This window comes from Podarcis raffonei, chromosome 3 (assembly GCF_027172205.1).
Source record: "Podarcis raffonei isolate rPodRaf1 chromosome 3, rPodRaf1.pri, whole genome shotgun sequence".
Lineage (NCBI taxonomy): Eukaryota > Metazoa > Chordata > Lepidosauria > Squamata > Lacertidae > Podarcis > Podarcis raffonei.
Genome location: NC_070604.1, coordinates 116317918 through 116343536, shown reverse-complemented (window position 1 = coordinate 116343536; position 25619 = coordinate 116317918). Strand labels below are relative to the sequence as shown.

Sequence of the window (25619 nt, the reverse complement as noted above, 5' to 3'; positions counted from 1 at the left end):
CTTCTGCTCTCTCTCTCTCTCTTTCTCTCCGTCTCGCTTCTCCCGCGGCGGGCAGCCCCGCCCCCTCAGCGTCCGGTCGCCTAGCAACCGGCGGCATCGGGCCGGCTGCGGCGCTGGCGGAGCCTCTCAGGCGAGGCGTCTTTCTCTCTCTCTCTCTGAGGGGGAAGAAGGGAGGAAGGCGAGAGCTGTGCGGAGAAGGGAAAAGAGAGCGTAACGGGACGGGCTCTCCCACGAAGCCCCCCACGTGTGCTTGGTCGTGACGTCACCCGGGCCCACCTTACCTGCGGCGTGACGTCACTCGCAGAACAACCTCCGCCTGTTGACGTCAAGTTATTTTATACATATATAATTATATGTATGATTTCATTTTATATATATAATCTAATCATATATAATATTTAAATTATATATATATATATATTATAATATTTATATTATACATACAGTGGTACCTCGGGTTACATACGCTTCAGGTTACAGACTCCGCTAACCCAGAAATAGTGCTTCAGGTTAAGAACTTTGCTTCAGGATAAGAACAGAAATCGGGCTCTGGCGGTGCGGCGGCAGCAGGAGGTTCCATTAGCTAAAGTGTTAAGAACAGGTTAACACTTCAGGTTAAGAACAGACCTCCGGAACGAATTAAGTACAGTACTTAACCCGAGGTACCACTGTAATATTTATTTATTTACAGTGGAAGCTCGGGTTGCGAACGTGATCCGTGTGGGATGCACGTCCGCAACCCGCAGTGGCACGTCTGTGTACGCATGGGTTGCGATCCGGCGCTTCTGCACATGCTTTTCTCTTGGAAGCTTCTGCACATGCGCAAAGTGCGATTTAGCACTTCTGCGCATGCACGACTGCCGAAACCTGGAAGTAATCCATTCCAGTACTTCCGGGTTTTGGCAGTCCGTAACCCAAAAAAACACAACCTGAAGCATCTGTAACCCGAGGTATGACTGTATTACATTTTGCTTACTAACCAATGTTGCTTCTCCCTACCCTCCACACAGCCCCTCAAAAAGCAAGCGACAGAGTTGACATTAGGTAGCTTCTGTTTTTTGGTTATCCTAGAGCAGGGATGGGGACCCTTTGGCCCACCAGAGAACAGATCCCATCGTCCCTGAGGCTGATCAGAGCTGGAATCCAATAACATCTGGAGGGCCACAAGTTCTCCATCTGTGTACATTACATTGTTACCGACAGAATGTTGTGAATGTATTTGTTTTATCCATTTATACTGCACCTTTCAACATGTTTACTTTTCTACATATAGGTAAGCCTACCTGAGAGCAGACAACAGAGAAAATGACCCATATGAAATCCCAAGCTTTGAAAGTTAGAGGACGTGCCTTTAAAGACCACGAACCATTCAGACATTGCACTCCTGGATCACTTCTTACAGACAGGGCTATCAAACCAAGAGTTACACCTGGCACAGTCGGTGTGGCAACTGGAAATCAAGAAACGAGAAGCAGAAAAGTTGGGAGCAACCCTATGGTAAGACAAAAAGTGCATGTGAGATTTCCCTTTTCCACTTAGAACACAACAACAACAACAACAACATTAACTCACCCCTATAGGTCCCCTATATAATTCACAAGAACAGATGTGATAGAATAGATTAAAGCTGAAATCAACACAGGGTGATATATTTTGAAATAGTGACTGTTCTTTATTAGAATATTCTGGCACATGAAAAACAAGAGGTGACATTGTGCATGTTTGGTGGTATACGTAGGATTTAAAAATAGAAGCCAGTAATGTCAAGATGACCAAACACAGGCTATAATCAACAGGGAGCAATAAAATAGATTGAATCTGAAGAAAGAAGGTGTTTAAGGGCATAGAAGCCCTGAAAAGCCTTAGCAGTGCTTTTCTCTGTCCACCCTGGGTTAGCTGAAGCTGCAATTACATTTTGCTACCAGCAAAATTGCCACAAATCAGGTCTGGGAAACATGGAAGGAATGCATAGAAAACATCAGAAGATAGCTATATGGAAATTGCATTATCTGGCTGTTTGGTAAAAAATGAATGAACAAAGTCATGATTTCAGAGAACAGAGGAAGGGATTGTTACAGAACGGAGATGACAAAAGATGAAGTTCCAGCCAAAATAATAGACAAAATAAAAACCTACAAATCACCAGGTCTGGACGGCATCCACCTCAGAATTCTCAAGTAACTAAAATGTGAAATTGGTTTCCAGGTGGAAAAGTCAAAGTTGGAAACAGAATTGCTAGAACCCAATGCTAAGATATTATCAAGAATGTATAATTTGCTGTTGAAATGGAGTACTGAGGAAGAAACGGTAAAATCTGCCATGATTAAATGGGCACAAGATATAGGACACAATATTATGTTTGCTGACTGGGAGCAGTTGTGGACCACTGGGATTAAATTTACGGCATGTAATGCCTTAAGAGAGAATATTATGAAAATGACGTACAGATGGTACATGACCCCAGTCAAGCTTGCAAAAATTTACCATTTGCCCGATAATAAATGTTGGAAATGTAAAGAAATTGAAGGCACATTCTTTCACCTTTGGTGGACGTGCCCGAGGATCAAGGCTTTCTGGGAGATGATTTATAATGAATTGAAAAAGATATTCAAATACACTTTTGTGAAGAAACCAGAGGCCTTTCTCCTGGGCATAGTTGGCCAATTGGTGCCAAAGAAGGATAGAACTTTTTTTATGTACGCTACAGCAGCAGCAAGAATACTCATTGCAAAGCATTGGAAGACACAAGAACTACCCACCTTGGAAGAATGGCAGATGCAAGTAATCGACTATATGGAAATGGCTGAGATGACTGGCAGAATCCGAGACCAGGGAGAAGAGTTGGTGGAAGAAGATTGGAGGAAATTTAAAATTTATTTACAGAAGCAGTGTAAAATGTATGAATGCTGATGACATCGAAATGAAATGAAGGGGTTTTAGTGACGAGAGTAAAAGTTTGAAATTATAAATTTGGGAGGTTAACTTTAATTCATAAATGATGTAGAGTTATGAGTGAGCAGTGATGTGGCCAGGTTTGCTGATGACCGTAAATTTGTGTTAGTGGTTGTTAAAACAAAAAGAGATTACAAAGAGCTCTGAAAAGATCTCTCCAAACTGAGAGAATGGGCAATAAAATGGCAGGTGCAATTTAGTGTAAACGTGTAAAGTGATGCATGTTGGAGCAAAAAAATCTTTAATTTCACGCACATGCACTATACCTTGGGGTCATAGTAGATAGCTCGATTAAAACTGTCAACGAAGTGTGCAGCAACCATTAAAAGGCCAAATTTCATGCTAGAGATCACTAGGAAATAAATTGAAAATAAAACTGCCATTTATAACGCTGTTATACAAATCTGCCGTGCAACCACATTTGTGCTCTTAATTTAGTTGTAACCACTAGGGGGCATGAAAACAATTTCTAGTTCAGTTTGCATTTGTATTAACCATAATTCAACAAGCATATTTTATTATCATACAGGCATCCTTAGGCGAAGAGAACAATTCTCTGGAAAAGTTTAAAGCTCTGCAAAAGAAACACCTGCAGCTCAAAGGTATTCTAAAAGAAAAGGAGTCATCAATATCAAGATTAACTAAAATAATAAAAGACCAGGTATTGTAAATTCAGATTCACTGATTTATGACACTGAAGCGTTAAATCAAACCCATACAACATGTGACCCCATCAAGCCAAATTTAGCCTAACCATCAAATATGGCAGGCAGCTCACCAGAGGCTCAATAATCCACTTTTCCTTGAGAAGACACAGCAAATCTGAGGATTATATCTAAATAATGTATTTTCAAATACTTGTTTGTAACATTCACGTGTTGCAGTTTTGCTGTACATCTAAAACATCTTGGGTTCTCAGATTTCATCTAAACATCATACTCTGAAATGCTGTGCACACTTCCCTAGGAGTAATTTCCATTTGAAGTTGTTTGGACTTAATTGTGTAGACATGCATAGAATAGGACTGTTTATAGACAGGACTTTCTCAATGACAAGTACTGCCTAGCCTCTTCTCTACTGATCTTTAGATGTGGAGTGAAGACTTAGCTTCCAATAATGATTTTGTTGAAAATATGGAACCTCATTTGATAAACGTGGAAATGCTGTAATTAAAAACGTGTTGTGTTCTAGAGCCCCTTGTGTGCAGAGAAGGCACCTGTAAGCAGCACTCTGCAGGATTTCACCCTCCTGGTCTTGGGGTGAGGTGGGGGGGGGGGAGGAAACACTAACTAAACCATTAACCCCACCCCTGAATTGATTCGGGGCTGAATCCGGGGCAGGGCAGGTGGTACCCAGGTTAGTGTGTGGGCAGGGACAGGGATCTGTGCATAGTTTTCATTGCATTTACTTTTCTACAGCAGCTTTTTCAGGCAAAGGAGATCCATGTGCAAGCCAGAGCCTGCAAGAAAAGAATATTGTTGCAGGCACCCTACTCTCCGAGCAGTGAGAGACTCCTGGGGGACCCAGTGTTCCGTTTCCTTGGAACAAAAGTCAATGAAGACTGTGGTGCCTTTAGGATATATGGTTTTGTAGACTTCTGTATGCAACTATATACGCTGTGGGTTAAACCACAGAGCCAAGGGCTTGCTGATCAGAAGGTCGGCAGTTCAAATCCCAGCGCCGGGGTGAGCTCCTGTTGTTCGGTCCCAGCTCCTGCCAACCTAGCAGTTCGAAAGCACGTCAAAGTGCAAGTAGATAAATAGGTACTGCTCTGGCGGGAAGGTAAACGGTGTTTCCGTGCGCTGCTCTGGTTCGCCAGAAGTGGCTTAGTCCTGCTGGCCACATGACCTGGAAGCTGTACGCCGGCTCTCTCGGCCACTAAAGCGAGATGAGCGCCGCAACCCCAGTTGTCAGGGGTCCCTTTACCTTTACCTATATACAACCTGAGCATTGGATGGAAGGGATCACCACATTAACACTCTAATAGATCTTTCCTCTTCACTAACTTCCTAGAGATGACCTGCAAGGGGGCTTAGCTTTGGGTTTATCTTGGCCTTTTGTTTTCCTTCGGGCATTTACCCAGGTGCCTTCTCCCCTCCTGGAAGCACCAGCAGTTGCCACTATTGCAAAACCTCTCTTCTTAGAACTCTTTAAGACGCTGGTGAAGCCACCCAAGGAACTTGTTTGACCGGTACACCAGGTTTCATAATGTAGATCTTAACTTCATAGGCGGAGAATCATGAGGCTCCTCACCCTCCACAACCTATAACAATATGTATTTATTGGCCATTTGTCATGGACACTTTAGTTGATATTCCTGCATTGCAGGGGGTTGGACTAGATGACCCTCAGGTACCTTCCAACTCTATGATTCTATTCTTGTACCTAGGATTCGTTACAGAAGCAGGAATGAAGCTAGGACATTGTTTTGAGGAAGGATTTGAAGGACGTCCTTCTGAATAAGCAAATACAGGATTATAGTATAATTGAGTTGAATATTATTCTTATTACTATTATTATTTTAACAGGCTACTGAGTATAGAACAGCAATAGAATTAGAAAAAGAACACCATAAAGAGACTGAAAGGCGACTGGAAGAATCAGAACATTTAGTCAAGGAGCAGAGCCAGTTGCTTGATGAAACTGTAGCACGTTACAGAAAAATAATTCAGGAGCAAGAAACACAGGTTTGTCACAAAGGAAAAGAGGCATAATTTGTTGCTCTTGCTTTATTTAGGTTACTATTATTTCATTCTAATACACATGAAAACCTTATCTGGAAAATAAACATTTTTTCACACTAAACTTATCCCTCAGTCTTTAGTAATCACAATGCAATGTCGCTTGCTTCCTTTTGTAGCATGCAGAGCTGGTGCTTGAAATGAAAAAACAGAGTGAGGCTGATATAAGGCGCAGAGAAGAAAATATTCTCAAGATAAAGCAATATATTTCTGGTACCTTCCAAGAAAAATCCCGGTACGGTGTCCAAATGTCTGAAAGCAGGATCTCCTCAAATGATTCTAATCTTGTAGATGTAACTTTTAACTAAAGCTGTCATCCCTACTAACAGACTTTAATCCCATTGAAATCAATGGATTATTCAAGCAGCTTCTTTCTGTGCAGAGCAGCAGGCTAAGTTTTCTGCTCATTCCTTTATAATATGGGGCATGAGACTGCCAAATAGCACTGGATTTACTGCTTACGGAACCTCAAACCTGCATACTATTTATATGGTAGAATGAAAACTACCGTATTTTTCGCCCTATAGGACGCACCGTCCCATAAGGCGCACCTAGTTTTTTTGGGGGGAAATAAAGGGGAAAAAATATTCCCCCCCCAGCCCCCAGAACAGGCAACTCTCCGCAAGCCGCGGGAGCCCAGCGCTGGGCTCCCGTGCCTTGTGGAGAGCTGCGCGAAGCCTGGAGAGCGAGAGGGGTCGGTGCGCACCAACCCCTCTCGCTCTCCAGGCTTCAGCGAAAGCCTGCATTCGCCCCATAGGACGCACACACATTTCCCCTTCATTTTTGGAGGGGGGAAAGTGCGTCCTATGGGGCAAAAAATACGGTATATACGGTTCAAAGTATCATAAGATCACGCATCAGCTGTTACACAGGAAGGCTATTCATGAATCATAAAATTAAGGATCTTCTTCCTAAGAGGAGACTGAGAGGAGATATAGCCATCTTCAAATATTTAAAGCAGCTGCAGACCTAAGTTTGGGAAACCCTGATTTAAAGGTTATCACATGGAGGATGGAGCAAGCTTGTTTTCTCCCGCTCCGGAGGGTATGGTTCTATTATCTGCTTGGTTACTGTAGAAAAAAGGATGTTGGGCCAGGTGGACCTTTGGTCCAGAAAGGCTTTTGTTAATAAATAACTCTATTACAAGAATAAATGACTTGCCCTTACTGTAATGAAACTGCCTCATGGATTTTTTTTCCCTTCTTGCAGGGAACGTCAACAACAGACAGATGAACTCAGAATAGAAATAAATAAATTCATGGAGAAATCACACATTCTCAAAACAAAACTTGAAAAAGAACTCAATGCAAAAAAGGTGAGAGAAGGAAAATGTGCTTCGGCATCTACTGCAACGTTATTTAAAAAAACAACCTTCCATAAAACATTTGTATGTTCTGTACCTTGTTTTGCGGCAGCAATTTGTGTGTTGTTTGGATAGGTTTCTCCTATGCATTTATGGAACTGATAAAACATATTTTTTTTACCAAAAAGCAAACAATCAATCTTGGAATTTGTGTTTTATTAGGCATGTATAAAACAGCATTTTGTGATTCCTTCAAGGTGCATTATTAACTTCAGAGTCGAGAACAGCTTAATCTTAAGTGGCCTTTGTACTCTGAGACTCCAAAACCACCATCACCTTTGTACACCTTTCCTATTTCTCAATATACAGTGGTGCCTCGCAAGACGAAATTAATTCGTTCTGCGAGTTTCTTCGTCTTGAGATTTTTTCGTCTTGCGAAGCATGGTTTCCCAAAAACCTCCAAAAAGGCTACCACACCGCGTGCTATGAGTTGCTCTTGCAAGACGTTTTCGTCTTGCGCAGCAAGCCCATAGGGAAATTTGTCTTGCGAAGCAACTCAAAAAACGAAAAACTCTTTCGTCTTGCGCAGTACACTGTAGCTGCATTCTGATGCCCCGCACACAACAGGACACATTCCCTTATCTGTTCCACAGGTGTGATTAAAATAAAATCCCCCCAAAAAGACCACCCACCCATACAGCCATTTCCTCAATTTATAAGATTACAGAGCAGACGGGAAACATCAAAAGCCACTTTTCTACCTGAAATGTTCCCATAGCCCCAGTTTCACTCAATTGTATTGTGATTTCAGTGTGAATTAAAAAAAAACAGTGCTGCAGTCAAGTTTCAACGGCATTTAATAGATTCATCAAGGTTAATCCAACCGCATGATAAAACCTTTAGTATATCTACAGTAGGTTGTTTACATCAATTTTCATTCTGGTGCCAATAAAACAAGCAGAGTCAAAGTGTCAGAGTCAAGGTCCGCTATACATACTTATCTATTGAAGTTCAATATGCATAGATATGACAGTTTGTTAAGTATAGTTCAAGCAAGTATAAAGTAAAGACTGCAATCCAAGGGTACGTCCTAGGACACGGGTGTCAAACACAAGGTCCGCGGGCCGAATCCGGCCCGCCAGACCTCGTCATGTGGCCCGTGTAGCCGCCGCCGGCCGCCAGCCTTCACCTTTTATTCTCGCTTTTTTATTTATTCCCGCCTCTTCAGCGCATGCATCTCGGTCCCTGTGGGCGCTGCTGGCTGGCCGGCTCGGCCCTCGGCCGCCATGGCGACGCCCCGCCCCACCTGTCCTTCCGGTCCACTCTAGGCCAGCAGAAGCCTCCGCTCTGTGGGGGGGGGGGGAAGGACGCGAGCGCAGCTGGCGGCGCGCGGCAATGACGTGACAGGGCACTTGCGGCGGCGTTGTTTTCAATGGCAGCTAAGGTGAGCGGTGGGTTGCCCGGTGGGGAAGAGTGTGGGGTGTGTGTGTTTTCGTGTACACAAACATAAATATACAACCGGCCCTTTGAGGGTGACCAAACTGCTGATGCGGCCCCCGATGAATTTGAGTTTGACACCCCTGTCCTAGGACAAGCCCCATCAAATTCAGTAGGGCCTACTTCTAAGTGAATACATTTAGGACCTGTCTGGAAATTTAGTAAATCAATAATGAATCCTTTTTAAGCAAAACACTTTTCAACCTGCTGATTTTACAACAGTATTATCTGAAAAAAATAATCTGTAACATTTAGATCTCACAAAATGTAAGTCTAATGAAAATGTGGAACATTTTCCTACTACCAACCCTAGCCACTCTTATTTTTCAATAGGCTTGGGGTTTTTTGAGGGGGGGGAGGGAAGCAAATATTTAGTTAAAATCTTGAAGTATTACATGCAAAGATAACTTTCCTAGTACATTTCAGCCGTCCCATTTTTTCCCTTCTTTTTCTGTGCAGAGGGACTGCAAATCGAAAGAGATCAGTCCATAGTCATGCAAGCAACTTGGGTCAGGTGTGTATGCTTGTTCCAAGGCTTATTTCCCAGGATGGCCACTCCTAGGAGCTATGAGGCAGGATCTTGAGAGATGTCATATTTGCACTCAACCAGAGAAGAATCTGAAGTGCCCTTGGACTTCCATGTTGCGTAATCTGTCTTGTATGGGGTGCACAAGTGGTGTCTCTGTTTACCTAATCTTGTTTATGGGTTGTTACATACAGGGATTTTTTGCTTCCTGTGCTAATTGCTGTTTTATGATGATGGCAATTTAATGTATCTTGTGGTTTTCGTTTTTATATTGCTTGTTGTTTTTGTGGCTGTAAACCACCTTGGATTCCTTTTTGAAAACTGGCAGGATGTAAGTTTTTTTTCTTTTTAAATTAAAGTAAAATAACAAAAATGCAGCTGGTCCATCCAGAAATCTCATCCTGATTTTCCCTCACCTAGAGCAGTTATAACCTCACATGGGCACCAGAGGACCATGTGAGTTAATGGCTATGTAGTGAAACTTCAGGTACTCTATAGAAGGATTGTGATTTAAGATTGACAGAATCCAAGATGCACTTGTGTCAGACTCAGTATTTTATTTTAAAACAGTCTACAAAGATGGATATGCAGTTGTGTCGCACTGGAAGTTCATAGCTGCTACAGAAATTGTGGAGCTCTGGTTTACCACTTTAAGAAATTGCAGCCTGAAATTAGTTTTATTAATTATCACATCTTCCCAGAATCAACCTGGATTTTTATCTCACTATTCAGAATAGTGTGGCATCAATACAGTAGCAAACATGATTTCAGAAAACAAGTTTCATTTTCATGTTAGTCCGGCTTTGTAAAGTAACATCTCAACCTTTATAGGAGCAAAGTTTAGCATCCTTAGTAGAGCAATGCCAAAGGATGACTATCAGCTCGTACCTGCAATTGTAAGGGATGAGAAAATCAGATTTACTAAACACTGAAGCTGAGACTGCATGTAATAGTGGCAGATTTGGGTTTAAAACATACAGATCTGCTGTCACATGCAGTTTGAGCCTCAATGAGGCATTCTTGATAGATCAGCTTGCAGTTGACAGGAAAAAAGCAGAGCCACAGATGTCACAAACCTGAACTGGAAGAAAAAGTGATGCAGTATTACTAGTTAAAGAGCAATTGCCTACTAGTCCAGGCAAAGAATGACATGAAGAATGAATGAAGCTTCAAGCACAGGGGTCTAAGGCAGCACAAAGGAGCAAAGCTCAGAGTAGAAAGCCTATCTATGAAAAGAGGACCAAGCACATGTCGCCTCACATCTTGGAAGTACAATTAACTAGGCTTGCTGTCAGTTCTAAAGTGCCTTCCATACAGAACTACTAACTTATGGAAGTATTAATTCACCTCCCCCCAAAGGTTTCCTGATATCCCCATGAGCCAGAGATTCTTCATCTCACAAAAACTGGGTGTAAGGAGGGAAAGAAAACCAATCTTGCACTATGCGTGAAGACTTGGTTAAAACATGTTCTTTCTTGGAACCGCCACAGTGACGCTGTATTCAGTCCCTGAGGAGGACTTCAAAGCAGATAGCTGCCTGGGGAACCTCTCAGCCCAGCTCCTTCCGTTGAACGGGACAAGGTGCCAAGTCTCCTGCACTCCAAAACTCACCCACGCCTGAGATAATGAAATGGATGCTAGCCTGCTTAACACAACTGTTCAATGCCAAAAGAACCAAGGACAGGCTTAGACTGAAAACATCCCTCCCAATGACTCTACCAGGTGTGAACAGCAAGTACCTGGATACCGTCAACAACAGTGTTCCGCTACATCACTACTGAATGCCTATCCTACAGAATTACCGTGACCACCACAGGCTTACTCTGATAAATGCATCAAAGGTCCTGTTTGTCTCCACCAAGCACAGCAGAGCTGGATGTGACAGGGACTTTATTATTTTCTACAAAAACAGACTCAAAGGCAGCTTCTTGCTCTTCCAGGGTGTCGGAAGCTGTGGCTCCTGGGATCAAAGTGGCGTTGCTGAGTGCCGGCTCATGCTCAGTAACCTTCTCCAGCTCTACGGCTCGCTTTCCTTTCCTTTTGCCGAGTATTCGGACATAATTAGCGGGAACAAGTCCTGTTGTCTGGCCATCACGGCTGGCCAAGAGCCAGCCACGTATTTTGGGTTGTCGTTCTGGCAAGAAAAAAGAAAGACAGACATGAGTGTTTAGCAGAGGAGCCCATGGACAGATAACTGAGTTGTTGAAAGTATTTGGAGAATTCTGCAAAGACCAGTTCGTTTAGATTTTGTGTGACCTTCTCAAACCTTGAGACTTGAGTGAAAACCAATCTGAAGAGCACACTTGAGACGTAATGATTAATAAAACAGTTCAATGACCAAACCAATGACTTTGAAATGTCAAGATTTCAAAAAGGACTAGCAAATGTCATTAACAGAAACAGTGAAGCGTAGCTTTCAGAAACGTCATACAATATATTAAACCAGTCAACTCTAGTCGCATACCTCTAGTCTGAGTACATTGACACAAGTTATACAACAAATCTAAAGACTGCAGATGTAGGTATTTCTATGGAACAAGTAACTATTTGCAAGAAATGCCACTGCTTCCTGTTAGACAAACAAATTGCCCCTAAAGTTCTCAAACTTTCCCTTAACATACAGCTAGGTCGAGAGGGTAAATGTTCTTCCGTTTTCCTAGATACTGCACTGAAATATCTGGGGGTGGCAAATCACAATGAATCAAAACCATCTTACCTTTGGGTGCCAGTTTTAGCATTTCGCCAGCACGGAAGGAAATTTCTTCTTCCGAAACAGCATTGAAATCGTATTCTGCTCTCCCAACAACATGATCATCCTCTCCACTTGCCCAATTGCTGGAAACTGTTCCACAGAACAAGGGATAAACAAGTCAACAGAACTCTGCTGGATCAGTACAGTCTCTTAGAAAACAATCTTTGAGAGTCAGTATGGTGCAAGGAAACCCAGTTCAATTCCCTACTCTGCTACACAGCTCATGAGCCAAGCTATCAACTTTCAGGCTGCCCTAATTCAAGTCCCTTAGTTGTTGTGCCAAGGCCCTCAGACTCATAAATAAGTTCAAAAGCTAACAGGAAAGCTCAAATGTACACACACAACTGATGTATGTCATTTGTGAGCTACAAAGAAAGAAAGAATTTTTTGTAAGTGGTTGTTTGGAGACAATCTCAATTTGCCAGAGGCAACCAACCAAGAAGCGATTTCCAAACCTGACTGAACCTCTTAGCAGAAGGCCAGTGTGCACACAAATTAAAGTGCTTAACTTGTATGTGCTATACCTGAAACTGTTCTTAACCTGAAGCACCACTTTAGCTAATGGGGCCTCCTGCTACTGCTGCGCCGGCAGAGCACGATTTCTGTTCTCATCCTGAAGCAAAGTTCTTAACCTGAAGCACTATTTCTGGGTTAGCGGAGTCTGTAACCTGAAGCGTATGTAACCTGAAGCATATGTAACCCGATGTACCACTGTACTTAAGTGTTTTACGCCTTCAAAACCTTTTTCCAGCAAAGTATTTCAAATTTCAGAGTGCTCATAATGAACATTCACTAGACATTGGAACATGTTCTAAATTCCCTTTTCATTATACTGGTACATAAAAGCAAGATTTGTTCCTCCCTCCCTCCTCAAAGCTGAAATTAGGGAAGCACAGTATCTAAACCTGCTCTTCTTCCCCTCCTTTAGAATCCCTTGGCAGGAGCCACATATAACACCAAGCATAGCGCTGTGGACTTGGAATAGAGTGGGACATGCGAGACCGGAGGTTAGGTTCTCTGTTCAGCCATGAAAGTAGCTGACAGCTGAACTACAAATTCCCAGTCCAGTCTTTGCTATCGCTGAGCAAAGTGCAATGCAATGACATCTCCAGTTATGAGATCAGGTTGAAAACAGTGCCTTCCTAAATTATGAGAAATGCCACGGGTATTAAGAGAGGGTGGCATCAAATGTTTTCGGTTTCTATCAACTCAAGCGTATTGCTGGCTGTGGACAGCTTGCTTCAAACTTAAAACAAGACAAACACAAAAGCAGGCAAGAATACAAAGCCTAAATAAAGTGTTGCTTTTAAAATAAATTGCAGTTAAGTGTTTGCAATAGGCAGGATTGTTGATGGAGAATATTTGTTGATGAACATTGTTTGCATGGCTTGTTGGAGGGGGCAGAGCTTTGGTTTCAGGGTGGTGGTAAGAGCATATGGCGAACTCACACTCACTGCAGAAAACCAGAGAGGCCTGTCATGTTATAGTGCATTCCTGTTCTGAGACAAATCAATTCTACCCTTGGGGTGGGGTGTAAAGAGCATCTAAGCACCAGGTAAAAGACGAGCTTAACACTTAACGTGCCTGCCATTTGGTTTGCGGAAAAGGCCCTATTTCTCTTTATTTTATTGTTATTTCACTTCACGTTTGGCTACTGTCCAAGGCTGTAGAGCTCTGCAGTATTATATGTGTCACAGATTCCTTCAGAACCTCAGCTTGCTATCATTTTCCCAAGCTGCCTCCCACATTAACCATTATTAATCCTACCTACAATCACACAAAAAATCCCCTTCTCCCACACAACATGAAGATCAGACCGTGTTATTACTGAATTCCGATTATTATTATTATTATTATTATTATTATTATTAGCGTGCTTTTATAATACTGGTTGTTAGGTTGTATCTCTGTTTTTATTTTGCTGCTTTGTTTTTTTTCTGCTGTATATTTGCACACTGCTTAAAGAGATGCTTAAATATGAAGCATCTGTTTTTAAATTAAGTGAATGTATGCTAAACCAGGGTTTCCCACATGAAGCTGGGTTGCCAAACGCCGGTTCGCCTCACTGCAAATACAACACTGACCTATGGATAAGGCAGAAAAGGGAGGGGAGGGTAAAATCCAGGCTGAAGAGGGCAGAAGGGGGTGTTTGAAACTTGGTTGGCTCTCAATTTGCTGCTTGCCTGGTCTCCTGTGGCAAAGGAGTATCCCAGGTGAAGAGACAGGTCAGCAAGAGAGGACATTCTTTACTGGGCGGCAAAGGTCTGTAGCCAGGCAAGCCATTTTGTGGACCCATCTGGAAGGCTGCTAGTAACTACTGGGGACTTGCTTGTAACACTGTCATGTACTCTAGGGCTGAGGGATAAATCAATACTGTATATCGTCCAAAACCGGTTTGAAGTCCATATTGCTATACAGTGAAACCTCGGGTTACGTTACCCTCGGGTAACATAAACTTCGGGTTGCGAAAGCGGCAAACTCGGAAGTGTTTCACCGCTCGCGCATGCACAGAAGTGGTCTACCGCCACACGCGCATGCACAGAAACTGTCTCTCCAGTTGCGAAAACTTCGGGATACTGCCGGACCTCTGGAACGGATCCCATTCACAACCGGAGGTACCACTGTTTCATAATTTTTGACCTGGCAGTGTATTGTGAATCATGATATGTGTGTGTACACGCTATGCAAAAATCACAACGTGGGGGAAACCGTGAAGCCAGCCAATGCTTCTCTCCATAGACGATGGAAATATTTTTGAGAAGCAATGATAACACACAAGCTTGCTTTCCACATTAGAAAATATAATTCACCAAAAACCTGCGCAACAGCTGGGCAAAGTTCAGGTTGCCTTCATAGTCATTCATTGAAACCTGATTCTGTGTTGCCACTTGCTCGCTTTACCCCACAGCCCAGCTGCATAGACCGGGAAATACTTGTAAACTCCTTTACCTGTTTCGTCCTCAGTGTAGGTGGACAGCAGCTTCCAAATGAGGTAGGGACCCCCGAGAACCACGGCAAAGAATAGGAAAATGGGCCAGGATTTTGCAGAGTTGGCCGCCCTTTCCTCGGGGCCAGCACAGGCCACAGTCCCTTCGCTTTCTGCCCACAAATCATCATTTTCGGAATTCTTTCTCAGACCCAGCAACCGCTGCAGCCGCCTGTAAAGGTACCGTATAGTTCTCACCAAGGCAAAAGCCGAAAACACCTTGGTGAAGTGGATCTTGAGCCGGGAGAAGTGGTTGGCTACATCCAAGACGGCTCGGAAGCTGTTGTAGACCGCCGAAAAGGTAGCGTCCATCATCATGCTGACCGAGGCGAAGGCATGCACAATGCTTTCGATGGACTGGAACGCACCACGGCTGCTCTCCTCGGCCTGCTGCACAAACCGGCTGGCGGGAACGTCATCCATCCGAAACCGGTTGTAGCCCATGCCGCCATATCCATAGCTGTAAGGGCTGTAGCTTCCGTAGAAGGAGTTCCCGTACGTGCCGTAGCCTGAGCTGAAGGGACTGCTGTACGAAGGCCTGAAAGAGCTCAGGGCCGTGCTCCCAGTCTGTTGAGATGGCCTTGGCACAATGGGAGGGGGCACGCGGGTGAGGGTGGGCTGTCCGGGCCGCGTCAGCTGACTAACTCCCACATCTGCAGATCTAAAACACACAAGTTCAATGTTAGTACACGGGACGGTTTTATGCTAAAAAATAATCCCTCATCCCACACTCCTTCCAAACAGTGTGTATACTTAGAAGTTGACATTAATTATGCCTATGTTATAATTATGCTCTTTGGACCCAGGTTCAGGCATCACTAAAACACTAGACTTATTAAAAAAAACAACCCCACACACTGATCCTCTGCTCTGGTTTTCGACACATGAAAAATGTTGAATCTCAATAGACAGTTCATATTGAACAAAGACTGTGGTTCAGCTGTGCTGAACCAATGTTGGTGGGGATGGACATTCAACAGAAGCAGAATGGCAACATCGTTATTAGGACCAATTCATAAAGTTTTATTAGTCTGTCCTAATAAAGGCATTACCTAACCGTTGTTTGGGGATGAATACTTCTCAGCTGAATGTGCATGAGCTGCTGTGAGGCAGGGAGAGGATGTCTGCTGGGTAGAAAATGCCTCCTTAAGAGAGGAAGAGGTTCCAGCTCTTTTAAAGGAAGCTGTAACAAGGCCACTTCTGAAAACGGCAAGCCTGTGGCAAACATCCCCTTCCGAGGCAAAGTGCTTGAAAAAGGGGTTGTTGGTCTTGGGTGAAGATGGTTTCCTTTATCCATTCCAACTGGGATTTAGGTCTGAATTTGGAACAGAATTTGTCTTTAGTCACCCGGTGGGGCATGTTACCGATATGCTCTGCCTTGCTGTTATCTGGGGGTACCCCTTTAGCCCCTTGACTCCTAAAGCTTCGCTCTGCATATGGTTGTGCAAAGCAAAGGGCTTATGCAAGTGTGACAATGGAATCGAGCAGCTGTGCTCCACAGTGGTCCATTTCTATTGGAATTGTGCTTAGCCTCGCTGCCTATGAGATTTAAGGACTCTGGATAGGTGCCCTGCCCTGCACTCAAATCTTTTCACAGCCATCACAAATGCATGCCTTCAGCCAACGCATCATGCAACAGCCCTGGGGAGAACAAAAGCATCTCTACCTGTAGAAAATCAACAGTCATTGTGGAACCCCACACCCAAGCCCGCACATGAAACACCAGTGGTAAGCCTAAAAGGATATACACGACACACAAAGGAATAAATCCTAAAATGCGTTTCTGCACTTGCAGCAGGGATAGCCTATGTGGGCCCCTGCAGATGCTGCCATCACCCGAAGAGCGACATTCAGGTCCTTTATTGCTTGTGTATTGCTGCTTTTCTTTTGGCGACCTTTGGTCTATTTGGAGAAGCTAGAAGTATGCCAATTCTGCTGCCTTTTTTGACTTGGCCTCTCCCTTGTTATCAACCTTTCCACCGCTCCCCTCAAATGTCTGTGACACAGACAACCTGCTTACCGATTTGGAAACAGGCAACTTATTGCCTCACTGGAGGATTCGAAAGGTCAGAGGAAGGTGTGGCTGAAATGGCAAAGAACCTGTTGTGGGTGCCAACACTCCTAGGGAAAGATCTGAAAGTCTGGGTGAAAACTGAGCTTTTAAGAAGGAAGTGGACTACAACTGAGTCCTATTTGCAATTTTGCTTGTACAAAACTAAGGCACTTTGTTTTAAATGTAATAAATATGCCAAGCTAACTGCCATAAACATATCTTGTGGCATTCTAACACAAAGCAGGTTACTCTACTTGCAACAAAATTTTTAAAAATGGCACATAACATGCAGATCAATACACATCTCTTAAAATACAATGTGTGTACATCTGTTCTGATCAAAATACAGGTTATCTGCAACTTCATGCATAGAGGTTTGTCCAATGTAAGAATTTGGGAATCTGAATTTTCAAAGGAATTTGAACTTGCAAAATATTAATGAAACTATGTTGCATATCAGGCTCTTCAAGGGAATAAAATGTCTTATTTTGCAAACATGAAACCATAATGTTTTCAAGAGGGAGGTTTTAATTAAGGCAACGGAATATTGCAATAGCGCATCTTGTTTTAATTAGCAGTGAAACCCAAAGACATTTCACCGCCACAGAAAAGGAGCTTAAGTTATGGGGATGAGCAACCTGTTCAATTTTATGTGCTCAAATCGTTTATTTGAAAGGCAACAGACTTTAGAAAATCTTGGCTGTTGTGGGTGCCCGGAAGGTATGAACTGAAATCTGAAGCTTCAAGGTTTCCTAGGTTTGGGCTGTAATCTTGTGAACACTTAGGTCACATTCCACAACATACATTTAAAGCACACAGCTTACTCCAAAGAATCTTGGGAATTGTAGTTCACTAAGGAGGCTGGGAATTATAACTCTGTGAGAGGTAAGCTACAACCCCCAGAATTATTTGGGGAAAGCCTTGCACTTTAAATAGGTACTGCTCCGGCGGGAAGGTAAACGGCGTTTCCGTGCGCTGCTCTGGTTCGCCAGAAGTGGCTTAGTCATGCTGGCCACATGACCCGGAAGCTGTACACCGGCTCCCTCGGCCAATAAAGCGAGATGAGCGCCGCAACCCCAGAGTCGGCCACGACTGGACCTAATGGTCAGGGGTCTCTTTACCTTTTTACCTTGCACTTTAAATGTATGGGGTGGAATTCCACATTGTGCTATTACAAACTTTCCATCTGCTCAAGCGTTGCAGCTTGTCAGATGGAGCAATCCTGACCACCCCTAAGCCAAATTCAGGGGTTCCAAAGGGCACAGAGAGGGAGGAGATGGGGGAAAGCGCGTTCACACACAGGAAAGTCCTTGTGAATCCTGCCCACTGTGTAGATGTGACCATGCTTGGAGGCAGGAAGACAAATTCCAGAGCGGGAACACTGTTAAGTCTACAGTAAGAAGAGGAACTGGTGGCGCTTTAAAAATGCAAAGTTTTACTCATGGCGTAAGCTTCGTGGACCAGAGCCTACATCATTCTCAATCTGCAGATATAAACACACAGAGAGAAGAGGGAGATTGTAAACAGTGAGTGTAAAAGACCAGGGAATGCAAGCTGCACAATAGGTCGGTGACATTTCTACACAACACTCAAATGTGTGCAAGATAAGAGCAGCAGCCTATTCATAAGACTGCTATTATGCTTACACTTCACAGGCTTTAGGCCCCTTTGTTTACATTTTTTCCGCTGTGTACATCTCTCGCATTCTCTCTGCCAAAGATAATGCATCTCATGCGGCGAGATCTAGCCCATGAACACTTTAAAAATCCACTAGTCTTTTAAAACCAGGGTGGTAAAAAAACCCTGTGACCCATGAAGCCATTCCCAGTGGTCTGCCAGCCCTCTCCCAAAATCAGACACCACTTCCTGCATCACAAAGTACCGTATTTTTCGCTCTATAAGATGCACCAGACCATAAGACGCACCTAGTTTTTGGAGGGGGAAAACAAGAAAAAAAATATTCTGAATCCCAGAAGCCAGAACAGCAAGAGGGCTCACTGCGCCTGCATTCGCTCCATAAGACGCACACACATTTCCCCTTACTTTTTAGGAGGGAAAAAGTGTGTCTTATAGAGCAAAAAATACAGTACTTGGGAGTGCTACATCTCATTTCCTGCATGCCAAGACTGTCTAGCATGGCACCACACCAGAGGAAGGTGATACACCTTTGCAAACTGTCAGGGGCCTTCCTCTCCATCACATTCCTTGGCTGGGGGCAGAAGTCCCCTTCCTACTAGTCCTGCGCTGCAATGGGGAGGAAAGGAAATGCGTTTCCTCTCCTCCCTTGAACGATACCTAGAGATCAAGACAGAGCTGTTTCCCTCACACCCCCATACTGGTGGAGATGGGAGGAGATTTAATGCTGACTCTTGATCTCCAGGGCCTGATTCAAAGTGCCACAATACTCTTTTCTGCTTTTCACTTGGGAGTAGGTTTCACTGAACCCTGTGGGACTTCTTTCTCTAGTAAACAGGCGCAGGTTCAGGTCCTCTGAGTGACTTTATACAACGCGACCATTTCAAGTCGGAGGCTAGAGCTGCAGGTTCGTGTCAAAGGTTAATTGCGAAACTGCCAATCTCCTCTGCCGCCTCTGCCCATGCAGATTACACAGCACGTGGCTGAAACTAGAAACAAATCCAGGCTGCAACTCCCGAATGGCCTGGAAGAGGAGGAGGACGTTCTGTTGACACAACTAATATCAGCAGGGACAGACTGATTGGACAGCCTTGGAACCTGGGTTCAAAACTGAAGTCTCAGCTGATGCACTGGATTGCTATTTGGACAAAAAAGTGGTCTCTTAATCCAAATAGCTCACTGTATAAAATGGGAAGTGCAAGTACAGTGGTACCTCTGGATGCGAACAGGATCCATTCCGGAGCCCCGTTCGCATCCTGAAGCGAATGCAACCTGCGTCCGCGCGTCTGGCGATTCGCCGCTTCTGCACATGCACGTGACGTCAGTTTGAGCGTCTGTGCATGCGCGAGCGGCAAAACCCGGAAGTAACGCGCTCCATTACTTCCGGGTCACCGCGGAGCGCAACCCGAAAATATTCATCCCGAAGCCACTTCAACCAGAGGTATGAATGTAGATAAATAGGTACCGCTCTGGCGGGAAGGTAAATGGCGTTTCTGTGTGCTGCTCCGGTTCGCCAGAAGCAGCTTAGTCATGCTGGCCACATGACCCGGAATAATAATAATAATAATAATAATAATAATAATAATAATAATAATAATTTATTATTTGTACCCCGCCCATCTGGCTAGGTTTAGGTTTCCCCAGCCACTCTGGGCGGCTTCCACAAAGACCAAAAATACGCTAAGATGTCACACATTAAAAACTTCCCTGAACAGGGCTGCCTTAAGATGTCTTCTGAATATCAGGTAGTTGTTTATCTCTTTGACATCTGATGGGAGGGCGTTCCACAGGGTGGGCGCCACTACTGAGAAGGCCCTCTGCCTGGTTCCCTGTAGCTTTGCTTCTCACAATGAGGGAACCACCAGAAGGCCCTCGGCACTGGACCTCAGCGTCCGGGCAGAACGATGGGGGTGGAGACGCTTCTTCAGGTATGCTGGGCCGAGGCCATTTAGGGCTTTAAAGGTCAGCACCAACACTTTGAATTGTGCTCAGAAACGTACTGGGAGCCAATGTAGGTCTTTCAAGACCGGTGTTATGTTGTCTCGGCGGCCACCCCCAGTCACCAGGAAGCTGTCTTCAGACAAACGCCGGCTCCCTCGGCCTATAGAGTGAGATGAGCGTGCAACCCCAGAGTCGTCTGTGACTGGACCTAACGGTCAGGGGTACCTTTACCTTTACCACCCTGTAAATAGGTCCATGACATTTTCTTGCTCACAAGTAACCAGCCTGCCCAGACATATACTATGTCAGTGATACACAGCCTAAAAGATCTTTAGGTTTCCTTGCTAGCGGACACAGCAGGAAGACAACTATTTGCAAATCTGGAATTATTAACTACATCATAAGATAGTTATGAACTTTACAGTCCCAACAGCATTCTTGCTTAATTTCAGGTGTCTGGAACTCCATGGACTTTCCTTCAGTAGCTGTTTTGACAGCCAATGCGCTAGCCAATCAGCACCCACTTCCTATTTTACAAAATGATCATAAGGAAGCTGTTTCTGCATATCAAGCAGTAAAAGCTTACAGAAACAAAGCTTACAGGAAGCATATCAAGCAGTAAAAGCTTACAGGAAGTCCCAATGTGACTTGTGTTTACTTTTACATGGCTCCTGAGATCTCGTTATGCCGCTAGAAAATATCTTTCCGGATCAAATGTATGCACTTACCCAGAAATCAAGTCCTACTGAGTTTAGCTTCCTCCTACATGTAGGCAGGACCACAGCATATGTGGGTATGTTATGCAACCCTAATCTGCCGGGAGTAGGGAGTAATGCTAACCACTTTGGAACTCCTGTGCCAACACACCCATTTTGTTGGGAAAGGGGAGGGAGGTGGGGAAGAATGTCAGACCCACACTAAATTGCAGCAGAACACAAGCAACAACTTGCTGCTGATTCACGGAGAAAATTTCCACAAGGAGGCAGACCATCCTGAGCGCCAGAGTGCAGATGGTGGAGCAAAATTCAAGGCTACCAGTAATACTAGGGTCTTGTGGTGTGTACGTGTGAAAAGGATTTAGGGCTCTTGGTGGACCTCGAGGTTAACATGAGTCAATGGTGTGATGAAGGGGGGGGAAGCTAATGCTATTTTAGGCTGCATCAACAAAAGTATGGTGTCCAGATCAAGGGAAGTAATAGTACCATTCTATTCTGCCTTAGTCAGACCGCACTTGGAATACGGTGTCCAGTTCTGGGCAGCACAATTTAAGAAGGCTGCTGACAAGCTGGAAGGTGTGCAGAGGAGGGCAACCAGTATGATCAAGGGCCTGGAAACTAAGCCTTATGAGGGGCACTTGAAGGAGCTGGGTACGTTTTGCCTGGAAAAGAGGAGACTGAGAGGAGATAGGATAGCCATCTTCAAATATCATAGGGGCTGTCACATGAAGGAGGGAGCATGCTTGTTTTCTCCTGCTCTGGAGGGTAGGACTCGAATCAATGGCTTCAAGTTGCAAGGAAGGAGATTTTGACTAAATATTCGGAAAAGCTTTCTGACAGTAAGAGCTGTTTGGCAGGGGAACAGACTCCTACGAGAGGTGATGGACTCCTTCCTTGGAGGTATTTAAGCAGAGGTTGGATGGCCATCTGTCATGGATGCTTTAGCGGAGATTCCTGCATTGCAGGGGCTTGGTCTAGATGACCCTTGGGGTCCCTTCCAACTCTAAGGTTCTAGGATTCTATGTAAAAAGAAAAATCAAAATAATAAAAGGGGTATGATGTGGGATAATACCACGTTGCAAAACACACTATCCTTTTACTCTTCAATTCCAGTTTATAGGATACATCCTAGCACTGAGTCCTAAGACTTCCAGAAAGGATTTGAAGAATTCAAAGTTCCAAAGGGGTAATCTGTATGGAGCTTTAACCCGCATATCCCAACATTTGTCCAAACACACACTTTCACACTTATCTCTCTCTTGTAAAATGTGTGCACGGTTCAGAGTCCAAGGCGAGGAGAGCATAAACTGAATACAAACATCATCATAATAACAACCATTATTCACATAGCTCCTAAAACATTGGGTGGCACCCCAAAGCAGCATAAAGTGAAACCTTTCAAAAATAACAGCAATGAAAAACAAGCGCGCGGCCTTTCCCCAAGCCCCTTCATGTCATTAATGTCACTGACAGCACCAGACAGGTGAAGGACAATGCCTTCCCTATTTTTGTGTGTCTGTGTTATTGTGGGTGCCTATGCAGGATACTGGCCCTTTGATGAGCCTGGCTGGGGGAGAAGAGGAGAGGTCCTCCTTAGCAGTTTATAAAGCAATTATTTATGAAAGAGGTACGAGGTGGGAGAATCTGCCTCCCTCCCGCCACCTCCTGTCACCTTAGTAAGTGGAGCATTGCATGGGAGCAAGAAGGGAAAGGCTGAATACACCCCTTTATATGGGGGTGGGGAGAGGATGTCTCCCCATTAAGGGGAGGAGGAGGAGAAAGAGGCTTCTTGGTCTTCCCTGCCCCCCAAGTGTGTGAGAAAAAAGAAAAGGGGGCCAGTTTGCTGAAGACACCCCTTATGAACAGAACAGTGCTTAGCTTATTTTTCGGCTGCTATTTTGTTGTTGTTAAAATTGTTTTACAGATCATAAATGCTGCATTGATTTATTAATCTTATAACATGACTTCTGCTTCAGTTGTGACGTTCAGCCTGTTTTTAAGATGTCGTTAGCAGTGTTTTATAGGCTGCAATTGTCTCAATGATGGTGTTAATTATTCTACACTATTTATGCTGCATTTGTGATGTTCTATCTTGTTGTTATTCTTTATTGTTTGTAAGCCGCTTTGCAATTCATTTGAATGAAAAGTGGCATATCAGATGGGGGGGAGGGGGTGATATTTCCCCATGGAAGGGGGGAGGAAGAGAAATAAAAGAATCGTAGGGTTGGAAGGATCGCCAAAGAATTGATGCTTTTGAATTATGGTGCTGGAGGAGACTCTTGAGAGTCCTATGGACTGTAAGAAGATCAAACCATGGGGTCAGCAAACTTTTTAGGCAGGGGGCCGGTCCACTGTCCCTCAGACCTTGTGGGGGGCCGGACTGTACTTTGAAGGGGGGGAAATGAACAAATTCTTATGCCCCACAAATAATCCAGAGATGCATTTTAAATAAAAGGACACATTCTACTCATGTAAAAACACACTGATTCCCGGACCATCCGCAAGCCAGATTTAGAAGGCGATTGGGCCGGATCTGGCCCCTGGGCCTTAGTTTGCCTACCCATGATCAAACCTATCCATTCTGAAGGAAATCAGCCCTGAGTGCTCACTGGAAGGACAGATCCTGAAGCTGAGGCTCCAATACTTTGGTCACCTCATGAGAAGAGAAGACTCCCTGGAAAAGTCCCTGATGTTGGGAAAGATGGAGGGCACAAGGAGAACGGGACGACGGAGGACGAGATGGTGGGACAGTGTACTAGAAGCTACCAGCATGAGTTTGACCAAACTGCGGGAGGCGGTGGAAGACAGGAGTGCCTGGTGTACTCTGGTCCAGGGGGTCACAAAGAGTCGGACACAACTAAACGACTAAACAACAGAGTTGGAAGGGACCCTGGCCGTCATCTAGTCCAAGCCACAGCTGTCAACTTTCAGATTTGAAAATACGGGACCAGCGGCCTCGAAAATAAGGGATCAGCAGCACAGCTGTCAACTTTTGGATTTGAAAATAAGGGATCAGCAGCCTCACCTGTCTACGGATATCTAGCAATCTGGGATAGCAGCGAGACACTGAAATAAGGGAATTTCCCGCAAAAAAAGGGAAGGTTGACAGCTATGGTCCAACCCCCTGAAATGTAGGAATCCCGTGTTGGTGGGGTGGAAAAGAAACCCCTTATCCCCACCCAACACTGAAAGGTGCTGAAACCCAGCGGGGGGCTCAGGGTAGAAGGGGGGGGGAATGATTCCCTGGAGCCCTGGAACCTGTTTGTTTTGTGTTCCCTCCTCCCCCACCCTTGGCCACTCCAGGACCTTGGAGGAGTGTGGCCCCTGAGCATGTACAGAGTGCATTCGCCCCCCCCTCCTCAGGGCGGCAAGTGAGCCCCGGAACCTGTTTGTTTTGAGTTCCCTCCTCCCCCCCCCTTTAGCCACTCCAAGACCTTGGAGGAGCGTGGCCCCTGAGCATGTACAGAGTGCATTCGCCCCCCCTCCTCAGGGCGGCAAGTGAGCCCCGGAACCTGATTGTTTTGAGTTCCCTCCTCCCCCCCCCTTTAGCCACTCCAAGACCTTGGAGGAGTGTGGCCCCTGAGCATGTACAGAGTGCCTTCGCCCCCCCCTCCTCAGGGCGGCAAGTGAGCCCCGGAACCTGTTTGTTTTGAGTTTCCTCCTCCCCCCCCCCTTTAGCCACTCCAAGACCTTGGAGGAGTGTGGCCCCTGAGCATGTACAGAGTGCCTTCGCCCCCCCCCTCCTTGGGGCGGAACCTATTAACAGCCATAAACCGATGAGGAGGGAATGGCGGCGGCGGCTCCGCCTCGGGGTTCTCCCGCCTTCCCTCCCACACAAGCGCCCCCCCCTCAGCGCCCCCCGCAGCACTCACAGCCTCCGGTTCTCCCAGGGCTTCGGGGGCGGCGGTTGGTTGGCCGCCATCGTCTTCGCCGGACCTTCGCCCAGGCTCGGCCGTCTCCCGAGGCGAGCGCCGAGCCGTCGGTCCCGCCGGGGAAGAGACCCCGCCCCTCGCAGGCGACGCGCGGAGCTCGGGGATCGACCGTCTCTGGCTGCGGCGTCGGCGTCGGCGTGGCGCCGCGCAGGTGGCGGCTCGAGCTCAAAGAGGTGCGCGCCGAAGGAAGCCGGGCGAAAGCAAAGGAACGCAATCGCCCCCGCTCGGCTACCAATGAAAACATATTTTACGTAGAAGCTAAACAAGCTATAGCTTAGGACTCCACTCTCTTGGGGGCTCCCCCAAAAAATTAAAGGGGGGAAAAACCTGGATGTACATTTCCAAAATGCAAGATAAAAAACTAATAAAATAAAACCTAAAATTATTATTTCATGTTATAGCAAGTTTCTAGAGACTAGATTATGAGTCTTTGTAAATTGTGTTTCTTTTGTTATTGCCAAATGCCAATGTGTTTGCATTATTAAGTTTGTTATGAATTATAATTTACAGCTTAATTATTTCACTATTAATATACTTCTTAATTGTATTTCATTATTAATATGCTTATCTGTATTTCAGTTCAAC

At 44.9% G+C, this 25619-nt stretch overlaps 2 protein-coding genes across 3 annotated transcripts; one reads left to right on the top strand and one right to left on the bottom strand.

Annotated features, from left to right (window-relative positions):
- The first annotated feature begins 34 nt into the window (after positions 1 to 34).
- LOC128411386 (uncharacterized) lies at positions 35 to 9394 on the top strand. 2 transcript variants are annotated; one of them, XM_053383714.1, is made up of 7 exons: positions 35 to 130; positions 1274 to 1497; positions 3482 to 3613; positions 5481 to 5639; positions 5813 to 5928; positions 6903 to 7008; positions 8953 to 9394. In XM_053383714.1, exons 2-7 carry the CDS (start codon positions 1306 to 1308, stop codon positions 8983 to 8985), a joined length of 738 nt encoding a protein of 245 aa, XP_053239689.1. In that variant the 5' UTR covers positions 35 to 130; positions 1274 to 1305; the 3' UTR covers positions 8986 to 9394. The 2 variants fall into 2 exon arrangements, with proteins under 2 accessions (XP_053239689.1, XP_053239688.1); XM_053383713.1 differs by lacking the exon at positions 35 to 130 and adding an exon at positions 145 to 355.
- Positions 9395 to 9556: 162 nt separating this feature from the next.
- PEX13 (peroxisomal biogenesis factor 13) lies at positions 9557 to 25145 on the bottom strand. Its single transcript, XM_053383711.1, has 5 exons — positions 24975 to 25145; positions 14721 to 15418; positions 11736 to 11861; positions 10774 to 11153; positions 9557 to 10734 (listed from the first exon to the last, which is right to left on the bottom strand). The coding sequence occupies exons 1-4, from the start codon at positions 25022 to 25024 to the stop codon at positions 10855 to 10857; spliced, it is 1173 nt and encodes a 390-aa protein (XP_053239686.1). The 5' UTR covers positions 25025 to 25145; the 3' UTR covers positions 9557 to 10734; positions 10774 to 10854.
- Positions 25146 to 25619: the final 474 nt, after the last annotated feature.

Bases quoted from the DNA above. Each gene is read 5' to 3' on its own strand.
- LOC128411386 (XM_053383714.1), top strand. From the start codon at position 1,306: ATGACCCATATGAAATCCCAAGCTTTGAAAGTTAGAGGACGTGCCTTT. The intron at 3,614-5,480 runs GTATTGTAAATT...TTATTTTAACAG, and splicing joins CTAAAATAATAAAAGACCAG to GCTACTGAGTATAGAACAGC. The intron at 5,929-6,902 runs GTACGGTGTCCA...CCCTTCTTGCAG, and splicing joins ACCTTCCAAGAAAAATCCCG to GGAACGTCAACAACAGACAG.
- PEX13 (XM_053383711.1), bottom strand. From the start codon at position 25,024: ATGGCGGCCAACCAACCGCCGCCCCCGAAGCCCTGGGAGAACCGGAGG. The intron at 15,419-24,974 runs GTGAGTGCTGCG...TGTGTGTTTTAG, and splicing joins CCCTGGGAGAACCGGAGGCT to ATCTGCAGATGTGGGAGTTA. The intron at 11,154-11,735 runs GTAAGATGGTTT...TTTTCTTGCCAG, and splicing joins GCTAAAACTGGCACCCAAAG to AACGACAACCCAAAATACGT.